General features: G+C 54.6%; 10 protein-coding genes across 10 annotated transcripts; 4 read left to right on the forward strand and 6 right to left on the reverse strand.

Annotated features, from left to right (window-relative positions):
• Positions 1 to 2996: 2996 nt before the first annotated feature.
• On the forward strand, positions 2997 to 5885 carry V2A60_006779 (uncharacterized protein; the record flags this gene model as incomplete). The annotated part of the gene is made up of 1 exon (XM_083258071.1): positions 2997 to 5885. One exon carries the CDS (start codon positions 2997 to 2999, stop codon positions 5883 to 5885), a length of 2889 nt encoding a protein of 962 aa, XP_083114197.1.
• A 665-nt stretch (positions 5886 to 6550) lies between these two features.
• On the reverse strand, positions 6551 to 8119 carry V2A60_006780 (uncharacterized protein; the record flags this gene model as incomplete). Its single annotated transcript, XM_083258072.1, has 1 exon — positions 6551 to 8119. One exon carries the CDS (start codon positions 8117 to 8119, stop codon positions 6551 to 6553), a length of 1569 nt encoding a protein of 522 aa, XP_083114198.1.
• Positions 8120 to 10080: 1961 nt separating this feature from the next.
• On the reverse strand, positions 10081 to 10302 carry V2A60_006781 (cold-shock protein; the record flags this gene model as incomplete). Its single annotated transcript, XM_083258073.1, has 1 exon — positions 10081 to 10302. One exon carries the CDS (start codon positions 10300 to 10302, stop codon positions 10081 to 10083), a length of 222 nt encoding a protein of 73 aa, XP_083114199.1.
• A 904-nt stretch (positions 10303 to 11206) lies between these two features.
• V2A60_006782 (uncharacterized protein) lies at positions 11207 to 11541 on the forward strand (the record flags this gene model as incomplete). The annotated part of the gene is made up of 3 exons (XM_083258074.1): positions 11207 to 11236; positions 11288 to 11349; positions 11412 to 11541. 3 exons carry the CDS (start codon positions 11207 to 11209, stop codon positions 11539 to 11541), a joined length of 222 nt encoding a protein of 73 aa, XP_083114200.1.
• Positions 11542 to 12686: 1145 nt separating this feature from the next.
• On the reverse strand, positions 12687 to 14018 carry V2A60_006783 (TFIIIC subunit 6 family protein; the record flags this gene model as incomplete). The annotated part of the gene is made up of 2 exons (XM_083258075.1): positions 12687 to 13832; positions 13893 to 14018. 2 exons carry the CDS (start codon positions 14016 to 14018, stop codon positions 12687 to 12689), a joined length of 1272 nt encoding a protein of 423 aa, XP_083114201.1.
• Positions 14019 to 14594: 576 nt separating this feature from the next.
• V2A60_006784 (imidazoleglycerol-phosphate synthase) lies at positions 14595 to 16336 on the forward strand (the record flags this gene model as incomplete). Its single annotated transcript, XM_083258076.1, has 2 exons — positions 14595 to 14717; positions 14798 to 16336. The coding sequence occupies 2 exons, from the start codon at positions 14595 to 14597 to the stop codon at positions 16334 to 16336; spliced, it is 1662 nt and encodes a 553-aa protein (XP_083114202.1).
• A 781-nt stretch (positions 16337 to 17117) lies between these two features.
• V2A60_006785 (acyl-CoA N-acyltransferase) lies at positions 17118 to 17684 on the reverse strand (the record flags this gene model as incomplete). The annotated part of the gene is made up of 1 exon (XM_083258077.1): positions 17118 to 17684. One exon carries the CDS (start codon positions 17682 to 17684, stop codon positions 17118 to 17120), a length of 567 nt encoding a protein of 188 aa, XP_083114203.1.
• A 190-nt stretch (positions 17685 to 17874) lies between these two features.
• V2A60_006786 (uncharacterized protein) lies at positions 17875 to 18154 on the reverse strand (the record flags this gene model as incomplete). The annotated part of the gene is made up of 2 exons (XM_083258078.1): positions 17875 to 17894; positions 18007 to 18154. The coding sequence occupies 2 exons, from the start codon at positions 18152 to 18154 to the stop codon at positions 17875 to 17877; spliced, it is 168 nt and encodes a 55-aa protein (XP_083114204.1).
• A 1324-nt stretch (positions 18155 to 19478) lies between these two features.
• Positions 19479 to 21744, reverse strand: V2A60_006787 (uncharacterized protein; the record flags this gene model as incomplete). Its single annotated transcript, XM_083258079.1, has 4 exons — positions 19479 to 21308; positions 21361 to 21471; positions 21553 to 21569; positions 21630 to 21744. 4 exons carry the CDS (start codon positions 21742 to 21744, stop codon positions 19479 to 19481), a joined length of 2073 nt encoding a protein of 690 aa, XP_083114205.1.
• Positions 21745 to 24470: 2726 nt separating this feature from the next.
• On the forward strand, positions 24471 to 25197 carry V2A60_006788 (TVP18/Calcium channel flower; the record flags this gene model as incomplete). Its single annotated transcript, XM_083258080.1, has 4 exons — positions 24471 to 24507; positions 24574 to 24589; positions 24734 to 24829; positions 24897 to 25197. 4 exons carry the CDS (start codon positions 24471 to 24473, stop codon positions 25195 to 25197), a joined length of 450 nt encoding a protein of 149 aa, XP_083114206.1.

Consider the following 25197-nt stretch of genomic DNA (forward strand, 5'->3'; position numbering starts at 1 on the left):
GATTTTTTGGGTCTGGGGTTGTCCGTGTCGTGCATATGCGACCTTTTTTTTTTGTTCCTCTCTTGCAACGAAAAAGTCATGGGTATCTGACGTGGTTTCTGAGTCACAGACAGGGAGCGGGGGGCAGCGAGTTCGACACAGACGTTGGGAGAGCAGGGCAGAGAGGGGGACGGGCACTTGCAGGGCTTGGGGAATTATGCTGGCATGAACAGTGTCAAAAGGAGGACGACGCGAGGCATCAACAGGCATATTGACAAGGCAAACAAGTTGCGCACGTATTGTTTCTCTCTCTCGTTTTTTTTTTATGTTCGGCGCAACTTTTCCTGTTAATTTATTTTGGGTTGCAGTAGCGCGCACGCAACAACGAGATATACATATATATACATATATATATGTATACACATACAAGAATACATCCTGCCCATGGGAAAATGTGGTAGAGCGTCGCGATTCGTTCGCACACGGTCTACGTATACCACGACGCGAGGACCCCTGTAGAAAGAAAAGGCGAATCTGAGTTGCGTGGGTGTCGTCGCCCTTTTGCATGCTCGCGCCGGATGTAGAATGGTGGTGGTGTGCGTGTGTGTGTGTGTGGATGTGGCAGGGCAGTGCATCTACGGTGACGAAGGACAAAGGACGGACGGGGCGGCGGCGGCCAGCGTGCCTTGCATTGGACCGGGTGGGTGTGGGCGGGCAAAGCATGTGTGTGTGTCCCGCTATGAGTCTTGCAAAGGGGTCATCTCTCGGATGGGGGGCGTGTGCGCTCGAGGTGGAGGGTTGAGGGTGGTCGTGATGGTGATGGTGATGGTGTGCGGGGCTATCCAACGACAGGAGGATGTGGAGGGAGCATGTACATGTTGGAGATGGTGGTGGTGAAGCGGCATTGCGGACTGATGATGTGGATGGCGAGCGGTGGGGAGGCATCTCTGCGAGTGACTTGTGCTGCTCACGCAGAGCCGGTGCGCCCAGTTTGAACCAGGGATGCCGCGGAACGGGGGGCAGTAGGTGCGTGTGCTGTTTTGTGGAGTATGGCGTAGACGTTTTTGTCTCTTGTTTACGGAGTATAAGAAATGACTATATTCTGAAGCTATCTTTGGTCTCGTTATTAGACTTGGTCGGGATGGCGTCGACGTGTTCCGCGGGCCGGGCGGTGCCAGTATTAGCGTATTATAGTGAGGTAGGTAGGTAGGTAGGTAGTCGGTTATTAGCGTAAGCGAGTGATGGGGCGAGGAGAGAGGCGAGGTTCAAACAGAGTCGAAAAGCCAAGCTCAAGGTATCGGGGCGTTGGGAAGTGGGGAGTGGGTCCCCCTGCCTGCAGCAAGTCGATCTCGAGGCAGCTTGTGTATCCGTACGTTGATGCCATCTATCCATCTCAAGAATCCTGGTGAGTTCTCTGGAGTAGGTGAAATATCCAGGTGCTCTAAGATAGTGCTGTATCGTCGAATCCCCCCCCCCCCCCCCCTTCTCATCCTTCTCCGGCTCGGTACTCATCCCTCGGGTCACGAGTTGGGCAGTGTATAGGAGGGGCGTACATGTCATCAAGAGGCTGGGCAGGCAGGCAGGTAGTATCAGATGCCTACTTAGCACCGAGTACATAGAGACGAGGCGCCAGCCGAAAAAAGAAATCACTTTCATCGATGGGGCAGAGAGTGGATAATGGAGCAGCAGAGAAAATATGAATCGAACTGGAAATAGAGACAAAAGCACACGCCCCCATTGGAGCTACCTAGTATGCCGACAAGGAGCAGAGACGCTTGGGCGGGTGAGCAGTTGGGACGGGTTCGGGGAGAGGCAGCCGGACGGACGGTGGGTCGGAGCCCATCATCTGAGAGTGCCTAATCTGTCTTTACGGAGTAAGTACACTCAAGGCATGTATTTGCATGTGTTTGCATGTACCCAACCCGCGTCTGTTTTAGTGGCTTTTCTGCCTTGTTAGCTGGTACCTTGACCTCGATACCAAATCACCAAATTCTAAGTATCAACTCGTTTTGGCGTCGTGGCGTCTTGCTTCAATTCACTCCCGCCGCCCATTCCCAGTAACCACAACTGCCCGTCGACCCGCTGCCTGGATACGGAGTACTTGGTAGCCTACCTGGGTACTACAGGTACTTATCAGTAAACTTGGATGCCTAAAAACGTACTTACTTAAGTAGGACGTGCCTACTAAAACTTGGTAAGTACCTAGGTAGGTAGGTAGTGACCTGCTAGCATTACCATGTACCTCTTGCCTACGTGCCTTCTTACCTGGCCTAGCGGCAGTCATGTACGTATTTTCTACTTGACCTCTTTCTGCTCCCCCACTTCTTCCCACCTGCCACCCTCCCTCCACCTCATCTCGAGGACCCGCCTAGGCCCTTTTTCCCCCAGTGCCTCTCGGCTGAGAGACCATCTTCTTTTCCTCTTTTATCTTCTCCCACGCCTACTGGTGCTGCTGGTGCTGCTAGTGCTCCTCCTCTTCCTCCTCCTTCTTCCTACTCTTTTCTCCCCATCCACACCATCGTCCTTACACGCCTCTTCCGACTTCTTTCCTGAATTGCCGCTTCTCTCCGCTGCCATCCTCAATCCGCATTGCCAGCTCTCTCATATATAAACCGCAACCCCCCCACCCTCGCGCCCGCGACGCCAGCCTTCTCCCACCACCACACTCTTCTCCTTCCTCACCCGCCCATTGCAGCAACCATGAACCGTGCTCTGTAGCTGGGCTGACTGGCCAAATACAGCCAAGTTGCCAGGCACATACGCTCACTTGCAACGATTTCATCTTTGATTCATCCGTCATTATACCGCATGGCATGTCACGACCATCATCACCATCACCACCACCACCGACGCGCTACCTCTGCACCAATTGACGCCGAAACGACTGCACGACCATACGACCACACGACTTGCATCCAACACTGCGCCCCGAAACTACTCGTCGCCCTTCTACACACACATCTCGACCCCCGACACCAACATCCACATAGCATGCTACGGCACCACAATTAGCTGTCATGGCCACTGCTTCCCTCTCCAACTCTCCCTCCAAACTCTTCGACGTATATACCGACAATGCTCCCAACCTCAACCTCTCCCCGATGCCTCGAGGCGGATGCAACTTTGTTGACCTGACGCCTGGTACCGCCGGCTCTCGTTGTGGCTGCCGACGCTTCTGGAAGCTCCACGCCGGCGACAATGCCGCTCCTGGTCAGGCCGGCTGGTGCATGTGTAACCACCACGCCTGTTATCACGACGAGCGCGCCCCGGCCGAGATCCTCGCGCCGCCCCCGCCCACACCCGTTGCCGGCCAGGAAAACCAGAAGCCCAAGCCCACAGGCCGTGAACCACTGAGCCCCGTCATTGACTTTTCCTACAAGGTGCCGCCAGTCATTCCCGGCCTAGACATGGCCAATCTGTCCGCGGGGCCCCCGCCCCTCTCCTTCCTCAACGACCTCCCCGATGACATGGAGATGATGAATGCTCCCGACGCCATGGCCCCTCCTGCTGCCCCATCCCTGCCGGACACGCTCAACTGGGGCGAATTCGTCCATTCCGACAACGACCAAGGCGCCGTGCCCCCAATACCACCTCAATGCCTCTTCTCTCAAAAGACTGCCTCGACGACTTCTTCCATACAAAACAAGTATTTGCGTCCGTTCGCCGGCAAGGGCCTGCATACCCTGACCGGTGCCAAAGAGGCGAAGCAATCACCGCTACGGCAAACGAGCAGGTCAAAGAGCCAGGCCACCCAGGAAGTTCCCGCTCCCGCCCAGCAACCACCCGGAACCCCCATGACTGTTGTCTCCACGATAGCCGAGCCTCGTATCCTGGAACGCTGCCCCGCCCCAAACCAAGGCTTTAAGAATCTTACCGAGGCCTTGTCTGGCCATGAACAGCGGCTGGACAAGCTCGAGACAGGCTCTTTCGCTGCCGTCGCCGCCCACGACGACTGTGTGGACAAGCACGAGCATATGGACCTTCGCATTACTGATCTCGAAGGAAAAGTAGAAGAGCTGGAGAAACTGGCCAACGATAATGATACCGTCGTCAGTCGCAGAGAACGCCATGATGACGATGCGGCTACCGCCAGCATCATCTCTGTCGGCACCAGTACGACGACTCGCCCCACCAATCCGCGCGAGCTTGCCAACCAACTGCAGGTTCTTCAATCACAGGTCTCGCAACTGCGTGCCTTTTTGCCCTCCATCAACCACCCATGGGAGGTGGAGGTTATTTTCTTGCCTTTTCCTCTCAAAAAGGTTTGGCAAGATCTTCATCAGTTCAAGCAGGACCCCACTCTAAGCAACGACGACTGGACCCAAGTTCCACAAACCAACAGTGCCGCCATGTTCAGGTCACAGTCACCCGTGTTTGGCGACTGGGCCACGCCTGACCACGACGCCGAATGGCTTCTACCCAAAGCATGCGGTGACAAGAGTGTCACCGACAAGCGCCTCCGCAGCCGCGGCCTCGTCAAGACCATTTCCGTGCACGGCCCAGACGCCCGCAGCGTGCACATGGCCGTTGTCTCGGCCTTTGGTAGCGTCTTTAGCGAAATGCAGATTGCGCCGCGCCGCCAGGATACGGATCCCCGCTACGGTCGATACATCGGCCTTCAGTCGTCATGGCTCCCGCTGCGCAAGATTCACCGTGACTCGCGCCTGCGCTTCTTGAGCCCCGCCGAGATGGTGACGCCTGCACTATGGGATGTCCAGTTTCTCAGCTCCGTCATGATGAGGTCGTCTGAACCTAGATTGTTCATCACCCACCCGGATGCCTACCTACAAGACTATGTCGCCTACGAGGCTGGCTGGACCTGGCAGCGCGTACGTGAGCTGACGCGTGTTTACCCCGACTTTGCCGAATCCCAGCAGGTACCCGAGGCCGACGCCCTCGAGGAGCACTGGTCCTGGAGTGAGACCATGGATGAGCCACCCAACGTCAACACCTCGATGAGCCTACGGCAGTCAAGGCGGCACGCCACCGTCTCGCCCTCGCACGCTCGCTTTCCCCTCATTGAACGCTGGCGATCGCAGAGTCCCGCTGTCATCCGCGAGCACTCGCCCATGGCCAACAACAACAACAACCCTTCTGGGTCACGGCCGTCCTCTCGCCCGCCGCACGGCCGCACAGCCTCCGTTCCTGTGCCCGTTGCCCGCCACACGTCCGTCGACAACCAACGGCGCGTCTCCATGAATAGCCGCCGAGCATCCCCCGCCATGCGTGTCAGCATCAGCGGTGGCATCATGAAGAATGGCCGCGGCACGCGCTCCCCCAGCCATCCGCTGTACACGCCGCGCTGGACACACTCACCTAGTCCCATGCCCTGGGGCGGACCGCAAGACCGTCAGCCTACACGAGGCATGACGCCGTTTGCTTACGCCACACCCTACAGCAACGCTGCTGCACCGCCTGCGCAGCAGCAGCAACAGCAGGAAAATGGCTTTCGCGCGCGCAGTGGCAGCGTCGTTCGATTTGAGGTGGACCAGCCATTCTACCGCCCGCGCGGCAGCAGCAGCCGCCCCGCACCAGTGCCACCGACGACCATGGTAATTGACGACGACTATGATATCAAAATATACAACAGCGAGTCAGATGAGGATTACGAAAACGAGGATGACGATGACACGGATAGCGTAGACATGGTGACGGATGCCCAGCAGCACCCGCTGCGGCCCGTAGCGGGGTCGGGGTGGCCCGGCATGCCAGAGGACGAACCTTGGCCGGGGATCGAGGACGGGGCACCCCTGCAACGCTCCGGCGACGCCGAGAATATTGACCCCAACGGCAGTGGGCCGGTGCCGTCGAGCCAGCAGAGTAGCCAGCCAAGCGAATATCCGAGCACGCAGGTGATTAAGCGAGATGAGGATGATGATGAAGATTTCTTGATTCATGAGGATTAACGGTTTCTGTCAAGCTTGAACTGTGGATTTTCCTTTATCATGGTTGGTGTTTCTGTTGAGGGATAGCGCTACTGGGTTGTGTGCATGTTTTGAGATACCAAGGGAAATACGTACATGATGGGACACATATATAGTATTGTAGATGGGGGATTTCTTTTTTGGCATAAGCATCGTGCGAAGGCGAAATTTCAACTCCGAATCATCTGTCAGTATTAGACTGGCATGTATAAAGAATCAGACAAATCAATACCACACCTTTCTCTATAGTTCATTCATGCAGCCTCATGGCTACTATCCAGTACTGTTTGATTGAAAAATTCTCGAGACTGAGATGCTGTGTTGATCTATTCTGGTGTGTATATTCTATAGACGTTTCTATGCTTTGTATGTATATTGTTGTGTGTCGTGTGGTGAATTCTCTTTGTTCTTCTTCTCGCTCATCAATCCAAAACGAAAAAAAAAAGGGAAAAAAGAAAAAAACACTTGGAAGTTGGAGGGGTATCAAAAAAAGGAAACAATGGTCGCTTCATCTCCCGTCATTACTCAATGGCCACTGGCTTGCTTTTTTGCTTTGCTGCTTCTACAATGTTTCCCCCAAAGAGAAGCAATCTGAGACGTGTGAAAAAAAAACTGTCTTCTTTTTCTTTTGCTTCTTTCTTTTTCTCTCAGTACCACGTCCCCGAACCGTCGCGCTCGTGACGGATGCGACACTTTTTCGCGAGGCACATCTTCTTACGGCCGAGGTTCTTGAACTTGGGACCCTGGGGCCCGGACACGTAGTGGTACTGGCCAAACAGGCGCCACTGGCGGACGTCGGCGAGTGGGTAAACGCCGTCGCCCCAGCGGCCGCGGAAGTGGAACCACGAGGTGGGCGCGTCGGGGTTGGAGGTGGCGGGCGTGAGGCTGTCGGGGACGGGCGGGTCCGATTCGGATCCGGAGCCGAGGCCGAGCGATGACTGAAGCTCGGGGGCGTTGTCGGGCTGAAAGTCGTCATCGGACTGGTAGTCGTAGAAATAGGCGTAGTGGTTGAGGGACGGGTCCCACAGGGGGCCCTGATCGGTCACATCCTTGAGCATCTTGAAGGGGAGGATGTAGGCGTGGTCGCCGGGCGTGGCGTACATGGCGTGTGAACCAATGGCGGAGTAGATGACGGGGCGCTCGGCCGCATCGGGCACGCCGCGGAAGGACGCGTTGCGCTTCTCCATGGCCTCCCAGGCGTAGGCCTGGCCGCCCTCGTGCTCGGACAGGTACATGCCCTGGGGCGCGCCGTCCTTGAAGCGCACCATGCAGTGCTCCCAGTCGGCAATGTGGTTGCCGAAGCGCATGCTGAGGACCGTCTGGCCTAGGTTGTACGAGTAGAAGAAGAACCAGAAGGCGTCGAGCACGCCCTCGCCCTTGTCGACGAGGACGAGGACGGCCGGCGCGGCCGAGTAGCCCTGGGCGTCGGGTTTGTGGCCCTGGAGTGCGACGCCTGGTGCGGCCAGTGCTTTTTGCGCGGCCGGCGCGGGGTAATCAACGACGCGCGACTGGCCATAGCTGGGGGGTCTCGTGTGCGGGTGATGCGGCGTGGTGATGGCGGCCTCTTCCGGAAGCGCAGCAGCGACGGGCTGCCGGTCGTCGGCGTCGGGTGCGCCGGGGCCAGAGGACGTCGAGGGTATGTTGTAGCGGCTGTGCAGCCAGGCCGGACGGCTCTCAACGTCATTTTTGCTGTAGAGGAAGACGCTGCCGTTGAGGTCGTTGAGGCGGCTCATGTTGCCGAGCCCCCATGGCGCGGCGTCGTCGAGGAGCGTCGAGTTAAGCTGGACGTCCATGTGAGTGATGTGATCGCGCATGTCTGAGGGCCAAAACTGCTCGCCCGAGTAGAGGTGGACGAGGGGCGCGTGCTTGAAGACGTAGTCGGGGATCTCGCGGCGAGGCGTCGGCTTGTCACCGTCGGCACCGCCGCCGCCGCGGCCGACGTCGGGGGTAGGAGTCGGGAGCCAGTGCTGGCCGTGCTTGTGGCGGTAGTCGCGGCTGGCCGGGTCGGCGCGGAGGTGGTGAAGGCCGCAGAGGGTCAGCCAGCGACAGGCCTGGCGGTCAACAAAGTAGGGGCTCGTGTTGACCCATTGTCGGTCGCGCTCCTGCTTGACGGGGTCGCTGCCGGTGGGATCGAGGTAGCGCGGAGCGGCCCAGAGGACGTAGACGAGAACGGCAAAGGCAATCGTCGCGATGACGATGCGGTCTATCCAATACATGATGTGGTAGTATATGTATAATATGCGTATTGCAAGACGGTTAAGAGACGGCTATTGTTAAGATTTATTGGTGTTTCGTCGGGTAACGACTGTGTGGCTTTTCTGTTCCTTTCTTTTCGTTTTGTTGCGGAACAAGCGGATGAATATATTCGAAAACGCGCAAGCAGTGATTGCTACTACCTCATAGTTGTACAACTGGTAGCGTGGAGGCCAAAAAAAAAGAAAGATGAGAGGCTATATTAGAGAGACGTCAGAGAGGTAGGCACAAGGCATGACAGAGAAGAGGGCTGGTTACGAGCGAGGGAGGGAGGGAGAGTTCAAGGTAGCGACGAGCGGGTTGTCGTTGGCGCACCGCCTTTTTGCGTTGAGAGTGGTTCTCGCAAGCGGGTGGGGCCAGCGCTTTGTCGCGGCAGATGTGCAAGAAGCCAGCAAGGGACCACGGAACAGTGAAGATGGCAGAATGAGACTTGGATGAAGGAGGAAGGGAAAACAAAAAGATATGGCTTGTAGAGACAGAACTGGCCCACGTTGTTGAGGGAGAGGTGAGGGATGATGGGTGTGACCAGGTCCGGTGGGTTGGCTGGCTGGGTTGGTGTGGTGTGAAACTGGCAGCGTGTTGCATCGAGTGGACGAGTGAGTGACGGGCAGGCGGGACAGGGCCATCTCGGAGAAAACGCGTTGAGGCTGGTGGGCTCGGTGCTTGGTGGGAGGAACGAAGCCGAGTGGCTGGTGACGGGTGATGTGGGGCCATGGGCTTTTTTTTTGTGGCTTGGCACTCCAAGTATCTACAGATTCATCTGCAACGAGTAAGTACATTGTACTGCTACATTTCACACCGTGTAACTTACTAATTGTAGTTTGATAGAACTTGACAATCTGGGTATGCATAGATGACTTTATATACTGCCACTAGGAAACCTCCATACAGAGCACCCCGTTTACTGGTACCTGGCAGTCACTGCTATTGGCTTTTTTTCTTCTTTTTTTCCGTGTCTGCACTTTTCATTCCTACGCCCCTCATCAGCTTTCACCATCATGAAAGCTTGACCACGAAGGCTTGACCGCGAAAGCTTGGCCATGACCACCCCGACTCGCCAACGAGCACGCTCAGCTTGGCCAGTCCATGCGCTGGGATCCGACGCCGACACGCGCGCGCCGTCAAGAAGCTACAACTCGTCATGAGGCGCTGAAATCGGCCGCGAGAGTGCTACATTGGGTGTCAGCAGTCCAGACTACTACTTACTACCCGTCTTCCGCTCAGACTCGCAAGCTGGAAACATGAACCCTTGGCCACCAAGATGGCCGGTGCCGAATTGCCTCGTTCCTCTATAGCCTGTGGCGATGGAAACGGCAACGCGTTCCAGACTTGTCCACCGGGAGCCGCATCACAGCACGGCCGCCAGCCACTCTCACCTCCATCCCCCCCCAGGCCAGAACCATGCCTGCATCGGGCAACTTTGCTCCCCAGTCACAGCTCTGGCTAGGAAGCAAAGAGCTCGCAGATCATTGCTATTCTTTACAGAATCGTTGCATAAAACCCCATATTGACTCGGTAGACCATGTCTCTTGCAGCTACTCGCCCAAACCGTCAGCGCTCAAAGCAACAAGCCTGTCTGTCGCCTTTGTTCGCACGAGATCAGCTTGCCATGATACCAATAATATCGCTACATTTTTTTTCTACCCGAAATTCTGTCATGTCTTATCAATCACGTCGAAATCAATCATGTCGGCGAGCGAGCCGAGTATACTGCCTTACCCAGCGTGTCACGCGATTACTTTGTTCTACATTTCCATACATGGATCATTTCCATACATGGATCATTTCCATACATGGATCAAGTACTATTCAATGCTACATGGGCTAGATCAATTAAAGGAAGAGCCAGCGACCTGTGTTTGGATTCGAAAACGAGCGGCCGTGGTTATGATGCGATTAATAACTCATGTCATCAGTGCTACCACTATTGTTGCGTCTCTGGTATAACCTCGGCGGCCTGCATTCCCTTTTGTCCTGCCTCTGCGACGAATGACACAGTCTGTCCTTCTTTGAGCACCTTGAATCCAGCTGTTTGAATAGCCTTGAAATGCACGAACAGATCAGCCCCGCCTGCTTGGGGAGTTATGAACCCATATCCCTTCTCGTCGTTGAACCACTTCACGGTGCCTGTCTGTCGCTCTGCCATTGTAGCTATAAATTCACTGCTATTAATGGTTAGAGGCGTCCCGGGAGGGTTATTGCTTTTTTTTTATTGTCGAGAAAAACGGCTTTTGACTTACTGCGTCAATGCAAAAAGACGACAAGGTTACCAAGCTTTAGAAAACCGCGCTGTCAAGAACCCCGCGTTTTTGTTCCGTGTAGGCTGCTCGGGTGAAAAGGACCGAGTTAGGCTGTGTCGACGATTCCTTACAATTTTATTAAATACACCAAAGCAGTCAAAAACACGTGAGCAGCGTGGTATTGATTTTTTTTCGTCTTGATTAGTCAAGTGTCTTTGTCGGGTTGCAGCTTTGCTTTTCCTGCTGGCGCTTTTTTTCCAAGCCGAATCAGCTACACCGCCGAAGACTTTGTGCAGATCGGTCGCTGTGCGGCTGAGAAAAAGCAGTTCATAAATGTTGGCCGTGAAAAAGTAGAGACATGCGCGGTTTTATCGCTCAGCCAATACCTCCAAGCTTTTTTTTTTTTTTTTTTCGTTTTTATTTTGTGCAATTACTCTTTGTACTGTGAATGCCCCCGAGCTGCAAAACTCATCCCAGCCTATACTCATGTCGTAAAATTTGAACATGAATCCAATATGTACCAAATAAAAACTACCTGGATGGAGCAACAGAAGGCCGAGACATACCCCGAAATCGATGCTGAGACCTAGTGAGACTTACCCATATGCACTGACGTGGCAACCTAGCTGTGCGTCGCCCCGAGTAGAAATGCAGTAGTGTAGCATTCAGCTAGCTCCTGCTCATCTAATGTTTGGTATTCATGGTTTACTGCTATATATGATTCTGCTACATTTGCTTACCTCGATATGATGATTCTTTCAAATTATCACTCCTTCTTAGTTCCCAGCACTGGAAAAATCACATCCCATAATGGCTGGAAGAATTAATGGCATCGTATCAGTATGTCAAGGTGCCATATCACCAGACTTGAGAGCTGACAATATCTTTTAGGAATGGAATGGGTCCGTGGAGCCTAGTTACGGCTTCATTGACGTCGAAGGGTCAGATAAACAGTAAGCATAAACTGCTGAGCGTATATGCTGCTTCTATGCTAACAATTCCTGTAACACCTTAGTGTTGCTTTTAGTATCGAGGATGTAAAACAGAACAAAGACGAAATCCTGAGAGTAGGGGCAATGATAACATTTGTCTACGAGCCGGGGACCTATGAACAGGCTGCCGACGACGTTTGCCTCCGCTCCTGAATGATTGAGACAAGAATGAATCTTGTAACTTACGGCTTGAAATGAATGAAGCAGTACTTACAGTTTGACAAGAACAAACCACTGGCGGCATAATGATGTACCGCATAATGCCATGTGCACGGTGTGGGCTCCCGCGTATGGCGTTGGGGGAGAATTGTCAATCGAGTCACAGATCTTATTTCTCAGCATTCGGGGACAATACCATCGATTTCCTGATCGGTATATGTGACTTTAGCGATTGTTATCCGGCTGTACGAGCGACATGTAGTCTCCGAGACGTAAAATGGTTCACCAGGAGAGAGGACTTTCAATGTCGGGGAACCCATCACTGCACTGGCTTGAAACGGATTGGGCCAAACCATCTCTGAAACAAATGTCTTTTTTGTTCTAGAATCAGTTTTGTCGCTGCCATGTCACGCCTGCAGTGCTGGTCTCATCATGCTACTTCATCACTTGGAGAACAGCGCAAAAGCCTTCTCGAGTTTGACAAGATGTAGTGTTGTAGGCTCTCCTCATACAGCCGCCAAGTGCCAGTTTGACCGCTCGGAAAACCCATCAAAGGCGGGTAACCCCTCAAAAAAACGCGCGTTTGCATACGGAATCTACCCTGATGGAGTGAAAACTTTGTACACTGGTGCTGGGGCCAAGTCGAGCAATAAGAAAAAACCGCCACCAAGACAATAGTGAAAAAAAAAAGCGAAATGAAAATAGAAAACGAAAAGAAAAAAAAGAAATTAGGGACGATTCAGATATACATATACATAACATTGTATTTCGTCACTGAATTTTTCTCTCCCCCAAGTATATTTTCTTCTTTTCTTGCTGCCATGACGTTCTCTCATATTACCCAACCAACACTAACTACGAATGAGCCTTTATTCTCTTTTTTTTTGTGTTGCATCGGCAATCTTCTTCCTACTATGTGAATGCTGGCCGAAGTGACTTTCTTTGGGGGCATGGAGAGATTGTGTTTTGGTGGCAGATGTATGTTTACATGTTTTTCATTTCTCGTCGATGCATAACTTTGAGCCAAAGCATCTTGGCGTTTGCTCACGGGCTAGTTGTTGAGCCCTCATACATTGGATATCAGTAGTATACACATGTTGCGCTTTCGTAAATCGTGATTCCGGGCCCCGAGGACCCGTTTATAGCAGAGACACGTCGTCGTCCTCGTCCTCATCCATGGCGTCGCCGGGCACCTCCTCGTCTTCCTCTTCGTCGTCATCCAAGTCCTCCCACCGTGCCGGCGTCGGCGTCGACCGGGGTCGCGCCAGCACGTCGGCCCTCTGCTTCCCTCGTCTGGCCGCTGCGAGCCGTCCTCGTCTCGCACCACCCCTCTCGCCCGCCGCCGCCGCCGCCGCCGCCGCTGCCGCTGTCGCTGCCGTCGCGGTCCTCTTGCGCCGTGGCTTGTAGTCCGGGTCCTTGGTATCGTCAAAGTCCTTGCCCGCGCCGTCCAGCGCGTACACCGTCACGTCGTCCGTCTGCCCCTTGAGCTTCTTGAGCGCCATTAGATTCTCCAGGAACCGCGCCTGCTGCTGCCGCGCGCCGGTCCGGTCCTTGCCCGTGGGGATGTGTATGTTCCACTTCTCCCTCGTCGCCGCCAGCGGATCCGCCCGGTCCTGCTGCCGTGCCGTTGCAATCTTTTGCTTGGTGACGATGCGCGACGACACGGCACCCAGCAGGTCAATGTCGCCGGGAACCCGCCGCAGTGCCGGCAGAGGGTGCGCGTCGTCGTGTCGCACGAGCAGCGCCTCCGTGCCGATGACTTCCGCCCACTCGCCCTCAAATAGCCGCCCGCGATACGATATCAGCGGGTGGTCCGAATGTAGCTCCAGGATCTGAATGTCTTGTCGTAGCTCGGTTTCTGCTTTTCGTGAAGCATCATCGTCAGCAGGTGCAGTCGGCTCTGCATTCGGCTCTGCATTCGGCTCTGCAGTCTGCTCTCGCGTTGTCGATGCTCTTGTCAAATCGACATGCCCTCGTATTGGCTCCTTGCCCTTGGATCGCAGGGCCGGGTCGATTGTGCTGGTCCCGTCGTCTTCATCAGGCTCGGCCATTGTAGGCTGCGCTTCGTCATTGCTACTGTCCTCATCTTTCACCTGCGCGTCGCCGTCGGTGCCCGTTTTGCGAGCGCCTGCGCCGGCCGTGCGGCCAGAGGGACGGCTGGCCGAATCTCCGCCACCAGGCGTGTCTTGCCAGTTCTTATAGTATCCGCCTCGCGAGTGGGTATTGACTTTGGCCGATGCGCCCTTGAATTCGGGATACGAGAGCTCCAGCGTCAAGTAATACGTCTGCGCAGCGACGAGGCGTTAGCGAGTGCTTGTCGCCTTTGGGGAGCCCGCCGCACTTACTTCGGTTTCTGTATTCGAATACTCATATTCCCACTCCTCCTGGTCATCGTGCATCATCTGCTGCAGCGCCTCATCGAGGACCAATGGCGCCGACTCGTCTGGGGCCCTGCCCAAGCTCTCGGCCATGGTGCCAGTACTGATCCTGATCGCGGCGTCTTAGTATCGTGTTTTGTCGCGTCGCATTACGTCGAAAAACAGTTGGCGTAATTGCGGGACAGAGCAATGACTTCAGACTTGCATAAACTGCCAAGTCGCCGATATTCTTCAGCTCAAGTCGATGCAGCTCTGAACATTACCTCTGTGGAGCTTGCCAGCACGCGCCGATGCAGGACCTAACCTAGCTCGACGCCTGGGTCTTTTTTTTTTCAACCTCCTGATGGCCGGGCTCGTCATCCCACCAGCGTACAACTGCCCCGCTATCCGGAGCGCAAATTCGGGGGCCCTTGAACGTGCAACCGAGCCTTTGAGTCACCTTTCGTTTCCCTTTCTCATCCTTGCACTCGACGGTCCTGATACCTTCAAACTCGTGCCTGGTTCGCCTGCCCCGCCTCTGTACGCACTACAGTAGCGCTCTCCCTCAGACCTTGCCTCGCAAAGCTCCTGCGCCTCGTCAAGACAATCCCGCCGCCTGCCCCTCCATTTGAGTGCATCGCCCCGCGCGCGCGACCCCGGGCGAAACCAACGAACGCAAACCCGCGCACCATGCCGACCGTCCACCTGCTCGACTATGTTGCCGGCAACATCCGCAGTCTGGTGAATGCCATTGAGAAGCTGGGCTATCAGGTCGAGTGGATCAAGTCTCCCCAAGATGTGCCCAAGGCAGACGTACGTTGCTCGAAATGGGATGCAACTCATCCATCACCGGCCGCGCCTTTGCCAGGATATTCACTGACAGCACCGCGCAGAAGCTCATACTCCCCGGCGTAGGCCACTTCGGCCACTGCCTGTTCCAGCTCTCGCAGGCCGGCTACCTGCCCGCCATCCAGCAGCACATCGCCGCCGGCAAGCCCTTCTTCGGTGTCTGCGTCGGCCTGCAGGCGCTGTTCCAGGGTTCTGCCGAAGATCCCGACGTGGCCGGACTCGGCGTTGTCGCCTCGTCCCTGGATCGCTTCGCCGATGCCGACAAGCCCGTGCCGCACATTGGATGGAACAGCGCCGACACGCGTGGCCGCGCCATGTACGATCTGCGCGCCGAGTCCAAGTACTACTACGTCCACTCCTACAAGTGCCCTTACAAGCCCGGCGAGCTCGAGAGTCAAGGCTGGGCCGTTGCCACGGGCACCTACGGCAACGAGACCTTTGTTGGTGCCATCGCCAAGGGCAACATCTACGCGACTCAATTTCACCCTGAGAAGTCCGGCGTGGCCGGCCTGCGCACCCTCCGCGCGTTCCTTACCGGCGCCGGCGCACAGAACCTCGGCGCGCCGCTGGCTCAGCCCTCCCCCGAAGCTACGCCTTCTTCAAAAGACGGCCTGACACGGCGCGTCATTGCGTGCCTCGACGTACGCACCAACGACCAGGGCGATCTCGTCGTCACCAAGGGCGACCAGTACGACGTGCGCGAGAAGAGCGACGGCAACAACGTTCGCAACCTGGGCAAGCCCGTAGAGATGGCGCGCCGCTACTACGAAGACGGCGCCGACGAGGTGACGTTTCTCAACATCACCTCGTTCCGCGACTGCCCCATCGCCGACCTGCCCATGCTCGAGGTGCTCCGGCAGACGTCACGCACCGTATTCGTGCCGCTGACCATTGGCGGCGGCATCCGCGACACCGTCGACACGGATGGCACAAAGGTCACGGCGCTCGAGATCGCCACCATGTACTTCAAGTCGGGCGCCGACAAGGTGTCGGTCGGCTCCGACGCCGTCATCGCCGCCGAGGAGTACTACTCGCTCGGGCGGAAGCTGTTTGGCAACACGGCCATTGAGCAAATCTCGCGCGCCTACGGCAACCAGGCCGTCGTCGTCAGCGTCGACCCCAAGCGCGTGTACGTGCCAAAGCGTGACGCCACGCGCCACGCCCTCGTCGAGACGCGCTTCCCCGGCCCCCGGGGCGAGCCGTACTGCTGGTACGCCTGCACCATCAAGGGCGGCCGCGAGACGCGCGACATGGACGTCGTCGAGCTCGCCCAGGCCGTCGAGGCCATGGGCTGCGGCGAGCTGCTCCTCAACTGCATCGACCGCGACGGCACCAACGCCGGCTTCGACCTCGAGCTCATCGCGCAGGTCAAGGCCGCCGTGACCATCCCCGTCATCGCCTCGAGCGGCGCCGGCGTGCCCGCCCACTTTGATGAAGTCTTCCGCCAGACCACGACGGACGCGGCTCTCGGCGCGGGCATGTTCCACAGGGGCGAGTACACGGTGCGCCAGGTCAAGGACTATCTAGACGCCCAAGGCCTAGTCGTGCGAAAGTTTGAAGAGGATGACCTGGAGCAAATATAAAAAAATTTTAAATAAAGGGAAAGAATGAAAAACGAAACAAAAAGGGAAATAAAAAGCGAAACACGGGGAAACAAAGAGGAAAGCAAGAGAAAAACAAGGTGATGGCAAAGGAAGGAAGAGGGCGGACGATTCCTTTTTTTTTTTTTTGCCAATGGCGATGGCACTGTCGGGGAGGATATATGAATAGAGTCCAAGGATCTCAATGCTACATAGACACATACGTACGAAAACAAAGATATACTTCGTGCTGCGAAATACAGGCTGCAAATTCTGACATGATACTTGTGTCTCAGTCACACCGTGGTCGCTCGAAATCACATCACATGTCGCAGAGAGATCTCACGCAATGGAGAAGAAAAGAAGAAAGTAAAGATGCAGGCTGCAAGGTTTCATATTGAACAAACAAGTACCTATAAAAGCAAGTTTCAAAGAGACAAGACGCCAACTTCCCAAACTTCAAACATTTTTCATTCTGGAACGAGCTTAAGGAAAAGCAAGATGAAAGGAGAAGAGTCGGATACAACAATCAAACTGAAAGAGGACTTGTACAAATCGTTTCGTGAGAGCTTGCTATAAAGTCAAAGAAGGGAAAGAAGAATCAAATACAGCGGTTGCTTGATTGACTTGAAAGTATCAATGATAACGGAAAACATGCAGTCATCAGTTGTAAGAGAGAGAAAATACATCAGCAATGTTCATCCGCGTAAATAAAAGCCCCAATTCCAAAAAGTGAAAGGAAATTCGATTTTTAAATCAGAGTGAAACTCAAAGACTGGCATGTCTAGAGCTCCATGCCCATAAAGAGCCACTGGTTGCTGGTGACATCGACGTCGTTTGCCCAGTGGTCTAGGGTCGTCATTTCAAAGCCGACCCATTGGAGGCTCTTGGTCAGCTCGAGGGCCTCGTCAACGGGCATGCGTCGGTCCATGCACGTCACGATGCTGCGACAGCCGAGCGGGCCGTCGGCAAGCTCGATGAGGGCCATGAGTGCCTTTTTCAGGTCGCGACCCATGACACCCTCGAGATCGAAGAAGACGAATAGGGACTTTTCCCCGTCGCCATCGCCGTCGCTGCCGCCGCCGCTGTTGCTGGCCAGGAAGGCGCGGAAGCTTGCGCCGCCGACATAGTCCCAGACTTCCATCCAGGCGTCGACCTCGAAGCCGCCGTTGAGCGCGGAGTCGCTAGCAGACAGACGGTCAGACGGCGGCCGGGAGAACGCATCGCTGCTGCGACGGCGGTCGGCGCCGACACGCAGCTGGTTCTCCGGTGGCGGCGTCTGCAAATAAGCACCGGTCAGGCCGGAGCCATGCATCGACAGGTTCCTCTCACCGCGGAATGCTGTCTTCATGGACTCACAAAAGAATCTCTCACATTCTTCCCTGATCACGAGTGCTGCCCCCCCTCGCCGGTCCCGGCGGCGACTGCCCGGGATGTCGCGCCTCTTGTTTTGCTTGGGCAAGAGGGCGAGCTCGTTGGACGAGGTGATTGCGGCGAGGGGGGGGCTTGTTGGTGGGGATGGGAGTCCTGAGGTAGGGACCTCAGGAATACCACTCCGCCCCTGAGATGATGTTGTCAGTACAATTGTCTTCTTTTGCTTCTGCTTCTTTTTCTTTTGATTCTTGTTGGGGGGCAAAATGTGTAGAGGTGCGACGTCGGCGATGATGTCTTACCTGTAACCCCGGTAGTGCAGTAGTGGAGGCCCTTGAGCTGGGCCGCGGTACCGACAATGTAGCATGAGGCAAGGACGTTGACCTGGGGAGCAACGTCCTCGCCACAATTACTACTACTGTAATTACTCTGTTTAGTCATGGGCGACATTCTTGATGATTTCCAGGGTTGCGTCTCGAAGGGTGTCGTTGTTGGTGGTATTGTTGTTTGCGGTGGAGCGAGCGGCCGGTGAGTAATCGGTGGCGACGATTGGATTTATTCTTGGTGACAAAAAAAGTCTTGTTTGCTCGTGAGGTGGTTTGTGTTGAGGATTGAGTCCTAAATACGCAAGTGCAGCCGTATAGCAGTCACAAAGTGACGATGCTTTGGAGCAGTATAGAGCGGTTTCGGGGGCGGATTGGTGTGGTGCGGAAAACTGGTGAATTGGGAAGAAGGAGGAGAGAAGGCCAAGGTGGTGTGGCGGACGAGAGCCTCTACTAATAAAAAAAAATGGGTGCCATGGATGGTCTGCTGACCACACCGATGCTGCACGGCGTTGGCGGAGGAAGGCTGCAAGCTGCATTTATTAGGTACCTAGATATATGCCTACTAAACTACCGTACTGGCAGTACCTAAGTAACCTACTGGCCTAGGGACCTACTGTAGGTACTTACCTCCCTAGACTAGGCTGGCTTGGGCCGCCACCACCACCTAAGCTTAGCGGCCAAGCGCAAAGCGGGGGTCTGGCTGGCTGGCTGGCGTCCTGAAGACGGCCGCGGATACTCAATTTCACTTTCTTAGCACCGACATTAAGTACACTTTATTAATCCGTACGGTGCAATCAATTGATGGGGGAGACGGACGGTGCTTCGGCCGCCGCGGAGCACCGCATTCCATCCTACCAGCTAAATACTTACATACTTACATACGTGAGATGCAAAAAGTGACGTTCATTGCCTCTCCCCCCCCTTTACTTAGACTCTCTACTGGTGCTATCTGTATGGTAGGACAGGCATTCGCCCAATCGTTTGGCACCGCCAAGACACGCTGCAACAAGCTCGCCCAGACCCCAGCGTTTTACAGCGTGTGGGCTAAAAGTACTGAGTAAGAGTCCAACATGACACGAGTTCAGACTAGACTTGAACCTCCCTAGCTAATTGAATGGTTTTTAATTGAGCAGTCTTTATTGAGCAGTGCGCTCTCCTAATTTGCTCATTCAATTGGCATAATCATGCCTCGCCGCACCATGACGGAAAACCGCTGCCGTGTCCCCAGCATATCCGCACCTCCAGAGCACCAAATTGCCACCTGAGCTACGCCACTGCAACACACTACCACTACGTGTGCCAATTAACTAGCTGCCTCGGGCGTGCATCAAAACCAACTGTCTCACACCATCTCACCGTCTATTTTGACGTCACTTTAGCCTCTACTCGGCTCCCAAAGGCTATTGATTACACATTGCAATTATAATTGGTATCCTATTCTCATTATATCATACATGCCGCGCGCTCAGGCTTGCAAAAGCATCGGGACTATGCCGCCCGTTGGTAGTCCACGCCATGTCCAGTCCTAGGTTCACGCTCTCGCGGCTGATTTGCCGCCCAGTCTTGTATCCTTCCGTCGAAGCGCCCACCGGTGCTACTGAGCCAGCCTGCTGCACGCTGGCTGCGAACGGGTTCGTTCCTGGTAGCGGCTGCGAGACGCTGCGAGGTTGTTGCAGTCCTACAGGCACGCCGGGCGCCGCAAAAGCGTTCACCGCCTGGTTCTCCGGAATACTCTGCGCCTGAGCCTGAGACTGCAGTTGCGGCTTGGGTGATTGCCCATACAGCGCCATGATGGATGCCTTGTCGTGGCGGGGAACCTGATAGTGCTGATACACCTGCTGTTGTTGGAACACTTGTTGCTGTTGTTGCGACGCTTGTTGCGGAAATACCTGCTGCTGAAGCGTCTGCTGCGCAAACTGTTGCGGTTGCTGCTGTGCCTGTGCCTGGTACATTTGCTGTGTTTGCATGTACTGCTGCTGCTGCTGCTGCTGCTGCTGAAGACCAGGTGATGGCATGCTCGGCTGTGTCGTGAAGAATGGGTTGGTTCCAGGCGAGGCGAGTGGCAGTGGTGACGTGCTAAAAGTCGCCGTCTCTGAGATCTGGCCTAGCGGCGGTGGTGACGCAACTCTCGTAGGTGACCTTAGAAACGGATTCGACGCCATCTGTCCACCGATCTGGTTCGTGTTCAACATCATGCCACTTTGCGCAGCGTACAGTTGTTGTTGTTGCGGCAGCGGCTGATGCTGTTGGACGGCGGGCACCGATTGCGAAAAGTATGGGTTATGTCCCGTTACCTGTGACTGCAGGTTGTTCTGCTGCTGTGTAATGAAAGAATAGCCGGCATTGGGGGACGGGCCCATCCCATACTGTGGCTGAGGGCTGGACGGAGCAGAGTGCCCATACATTGGCAGCTGCGGTGGCATCGGCAAAGATAGCCCTGCGCCGTTTGGAGAGGCTCCTGTCTGCTGCCGAGAAATTGCCATGTTCTGGAACGCCTGATCAATGGGACTAGCCTGCGCAGATATAGAGCCGAATAGATTCGTCGGAGCGCCGTAAGGATTGGTAGTCTGCAATGAGCCTGTGGACTGTGCTGTTTGTGGTTGTGCGCGGTTTAACATGTCAAACGGGTTCGTAGACGTGGTTGAGGATGTCGTTGGGCGGTCCGTCTCCGATCGTTTAATGACAGTCAAACCCCCCGTTGTTCCGACCGAGTTGGGCATCATCGGTGTCAAAGATCGCGTCGCCCGAAGCGTCTTTTCCTTCGGCGGCGCAGGAGGAGGCCGATCTCCCTCACCTAGTCGCACAAGAGCTTCAACAGCTCGTTCGACATCACCACTGACCCCCTTCAGTACGATGGAATTTCGTTGACTGTTCTGAAAGCCCATGTCCTGCAGCTTGGCCAGTTTCTTATCTGTCTCGTCTGGCGCATCATAGTCCACCGTGGCGCCAAAGACTTTTGACGGCTTGTTTGTCAACGGAGGCGAGTTCGGAGCATGGTCACTGGGCGACCTGCTGGGTATGGTTTTGGATCGTGAGAAGGCTGCGCGAAAGCCAAACTTGGAGTTCTTGGGCGGCAGTGGTGGAGGGGTTCCTTCGTCGGATATCGGGCTTCGGTTTCGTGGCTTGCTGGTCTGGGCGGCGACGTTGTGGATGTACTTTTGTCGTATGAAACGCTCCATGGCCGAATCAGCCTCGTCGGCATCGATGGGTACAGGCGGCTGCTTGTTCTCGGGATTGTATATCCGGTTCGAGGCGGTATTGCCGACCTTGCGCATATTCTACATGACATTGTGAGCACGTGCCGCTTCTCCAGGATTCTAGGCGACTTACGTCGACTTGTTCGTTTGACCAACTATCCATACTGAGTGATTTGACCTTGGAGATGTGGGTGCCGAGCTTGCGGTGAATGGCTCCGCATCGCATGCAGAGAAACACGCCCAACTAAAGAAGAAGAAAGTACATTAGTTAGCCAAGGTCTCATTTTGCCAGCCTCTCGACCGACGCAGTAAGAGAGATTCATACGCTCCAAGAGGCCCATGCTAGAAGCTGTGTTAGCTCACAAAGAAGTCATGACGTTCATTGGGTACTATGGCACACACCTGGGTTGCGCGCATAGCAGTCGGCACAGATGTTGTTGCCCGGAACAGTCTGAACCAGTTCCTGAAGCTGCTTCTCGTTACGCGCCTGCTGGCGCTTGCTAACGATTCCAGACATGGTTCAGGCAGACCCTGGGCACAGGGAGAAGCGGCCAATAAAGGAGGGGTGTTTCAAGGACTGTGGCTTGGGATGGACGGCAACGTTGGCAATGCGATCGCGTGGGGTATACAAACTACCAAAGCCACAGGGCAGAAAAGGCGAGTATCTGGTGAAATAGAAAGGAGAACTTTTTCTGCAGATGCAGGGAAGGTGTGGCTTGAGCGGTTTATTCTGGCATAATCGTCAAGGTTGGATATGGTGCGTGTGCGGTGTCGTCAAGGGGAAGAACCGGGCCGCGCAGGAAAGGAAGATAGAAAGAGAAAAAAAGAGACAAGAAGCAGAACAGTAACAAAGGCCGTTTCCAGGGGGGAAATGAAGCGACCGGACCAAATGAGAAAAAAAAAAGAGAGAGAGAGAGCCAGATGAGCCAGGGAGAAAAAAAAAGGAGGGCCGCTTGAGGCCAAAAGACGCGGTGGATGGGTAGAGGAGACAAGGTCACGAAGTCAATTGCTTAAAAAAGGAGACGGACGGGGAGCGGCAAGCCTGGAAGCTTGATCCGGGCCTAGGTCACCGTGGAGCCCGCTGTGGCGGCGACTTTGGGGGGGCTTTTTATTAGGCCCGTTGCAGCCATTTCGCGGCCTTCTTATGGGCCTCTGCTCTGTACTGGTAGACAGGACAGTGAAGAGGCTGTTGACTGGTCTACCTTGCAATTACTTAGGTGGAAGGTACTAAGTTATATAGGTACGTTCCTAGGTGCCTAAGGTACCAACACGGGATGGAGATATTTTCTGATACGGCCCCTAACATGATGATGTATTTTAATATTTCATGGCAATGCTATCATTAAGGAGCGTCTTTAAAAAAAAAAATCTGAAATTGTCCTGCGAGCTTCTCACCATTACAACATGCCGTAAAAACAAGTATTGTTAGAAACGCAACGCTATGTTAGTAGGGGCCCCTCCCGCCTTGGTAGGTCGCTACTTTAGTACCTAGTGTGCGGTGAGGTGGATCTTTAGCGCATTGCGCTGAAGGTTTCTTTCGAGGCGTAGATAGGTTAATACTTGAGTGTTGTATGGCGGAGTGGTGTGTAGAGGTTGGGAGATCGGCGTGTAAGTAACTATAAGACGACTTGGAAAAAGAGCCATGGCTGCCCGGTATGTTGGCCAACTTAAATACCTAATAAAAGGTAGCTGTTGCTGCCATGGCTTGCCATGGAGGTAGCTTTCGACGTACCTAGGCATGCATCATGATTATGCACCTTACTAGTACTAAGTATTCAGGTACGTCGTCGAGTGGCTTTTTCAATACTTATACTGCGGACCGCGCCTGATATTGCAGAACAATCCAAGTAACTGGAGCTACAAGAATGATATGGCAGTATGGGTTGAAACGCGCGTAGATCTACTCCGTATGCTCTCAATGTATTGACAGTCCCGGCCGCCGGTCTTTTATTAGCCATCCACCAATCTCCCTCACTCAACTTATTTATCAGCCCGAGCGCTTGCTCAAACCTATCAAACATGCGGAGCAAGGGGCCACCAACTTGACAAGTTTCCTCTGGCTTGTCTGCTACAAAACCAGTTTCAGTGTATAGGAGCAACGGTGCTTGAGCGTGCCCTTTTCCGGCTAGATGGGTGGTGCGTACTCCGTACCCGAGTAGCATGGGACAGTCTTCCGGGGGTTATCTCATGGCCATTGAGCAGAACTGCATTCAAATCTCCAGAGTGCACAGGTGCCCGCTGAAAATGGTACCGAGATCCTCTGAGTGGTCATTACTGGCATGTATGGCCTGATGCAATGTGCGGATGGAGTACAAAGCGTCGTGAGGTAAACAACCTGTCCTGTTAGTACTTTACTTAGTACTTACCAGCCTACACCAGCTTGCCGTGGCTCCCGGCTGACGGCCGTTTGCTGCCCCGCTGCTGAGTCGCGGTACATGCGCTTTGGCCAACCATCATAACGGACACGAGGTACCACATACCTACACTCGCTACTTAGGCCGATGCCTGCCTTGTCCCTGAACGTCGTCGCCTAAGTAAGTAGCGCCCAGGACGGTACCTACTAAGTTACTGAAAATTAATCAGCAGGCTCCAGCTTAAGAACATTGTTTAACTTACTTACCTGCCTTTCTAGGTACCTACACGACGATGCAACTTCTGGACATGTGTCCTGAATGGCCTCTTCCTTGACCTTAAGACATTATAGCCATATGGGCATCTATGAGGTGCATTAGGCGAGCTGAAGAAAATAATCATATTTTTGCAAAGTATACATCACAGGACTTGCCAGAAACATACCCTGTACTAAGTACCTCTTAGGCAGGTCCTCCTGGGGTTAGGTAGGTAGGTAGGTAGGTAAGTACCTGGTACCTGGGCAACTAGGCTGCCACCTCAAGAGCTCGACCCAAGCCTCAACCCTTCAAAGAGGCTACGTGCGCAACTGCGTAATCTCTGGGTCAACGCCTCCAACAACGCTCCCGAAACCTCCTCCATCCACCACCGTCCGCCTCGCACCCGCATCTACGTATTCGCTTGCATCCGATACCACTAGCCAGTCATCGCATCCTTGGGATTCTATATAAACAAACGTCAACCCGCCGCCGCTCTCCTGCGTTGCAGTCGCGCCGAAAGCTACCCGACTCCGTCGCTCAGAGGACACTCTACAGCTTTACGAGCTACCGCATAGCTTCCGCTGAGGCAAACCAAACCCACGATAGCAACAACACCACCACAATATCGCCCACCATGACGCTAAAGGAGGAGTTTCAAACAAGGAATTTCAGTACGGTGCATCATTCTTGAACACGCAGCCTTTGTCGGTCCATGAAAGCTAACCGGTCATCTCCAGGCATCTACGCACAATGGTAGGCTATCCCTCCCTTTTCGGCCCGTGCCATCGTGAAAAAACACCTGGCGTTGCCAGGTCGGGGTGACAATCTCTAGGCGACAAGACAACCGCCATCGTGGGATTATCGAAGACGGACATGCTAACTCAATCTGCTACTCAGGCTCGGAATTCTGTCCATGATTCTTTGCCTTGCGCTTGGCATTGCCAACATCTTCACCATTCATCCACTCAAGATCATCTTTTGCGCCTTTGCCTTGTACGTCACACGGCCCCCTCTGAGGATGCGCACTGCGCGGTTGCAGCTAACCTTGCCGCGTACACAGGGCTTCGGCGCTCTTTATCCTCTTCATCGAAGTACCTTTCCTCCTGCGCATCTGCCCCACGTCGGGCAAGTTTGACGCCTTTGTCCGCAAGATTTCTACAAACTACCTGCGCGCTGCCGCCTATGGCGTCATGTCCACCATTCAATGGGTCAGCCTCACGGTCGACCGCAGCACCTTGATCGTCCTTGCCGTGTTCCTCATGCTCACCGCCCTCTGCTACCTCCTCGCTGCTATTCGCGGCCAGGCCTTTATCGGCAGCAAGACGCTCGGCGGGGCCGGTGTCGCCCAGATGATCATCTAA

Source organism: Cordyceps javanica, chromosome 4 (genome assembly GCF_051103115.1).
Source record: "Cordyceps javanica chromosome 4, complete sequence".
Taxonomy (NCBI): Eukaryota; Fungi; Ascomycota; class Sordariomycetes; order Hypocreales; family Cordycipitaceae; genus Cordyceps; species Cordyceps javanica.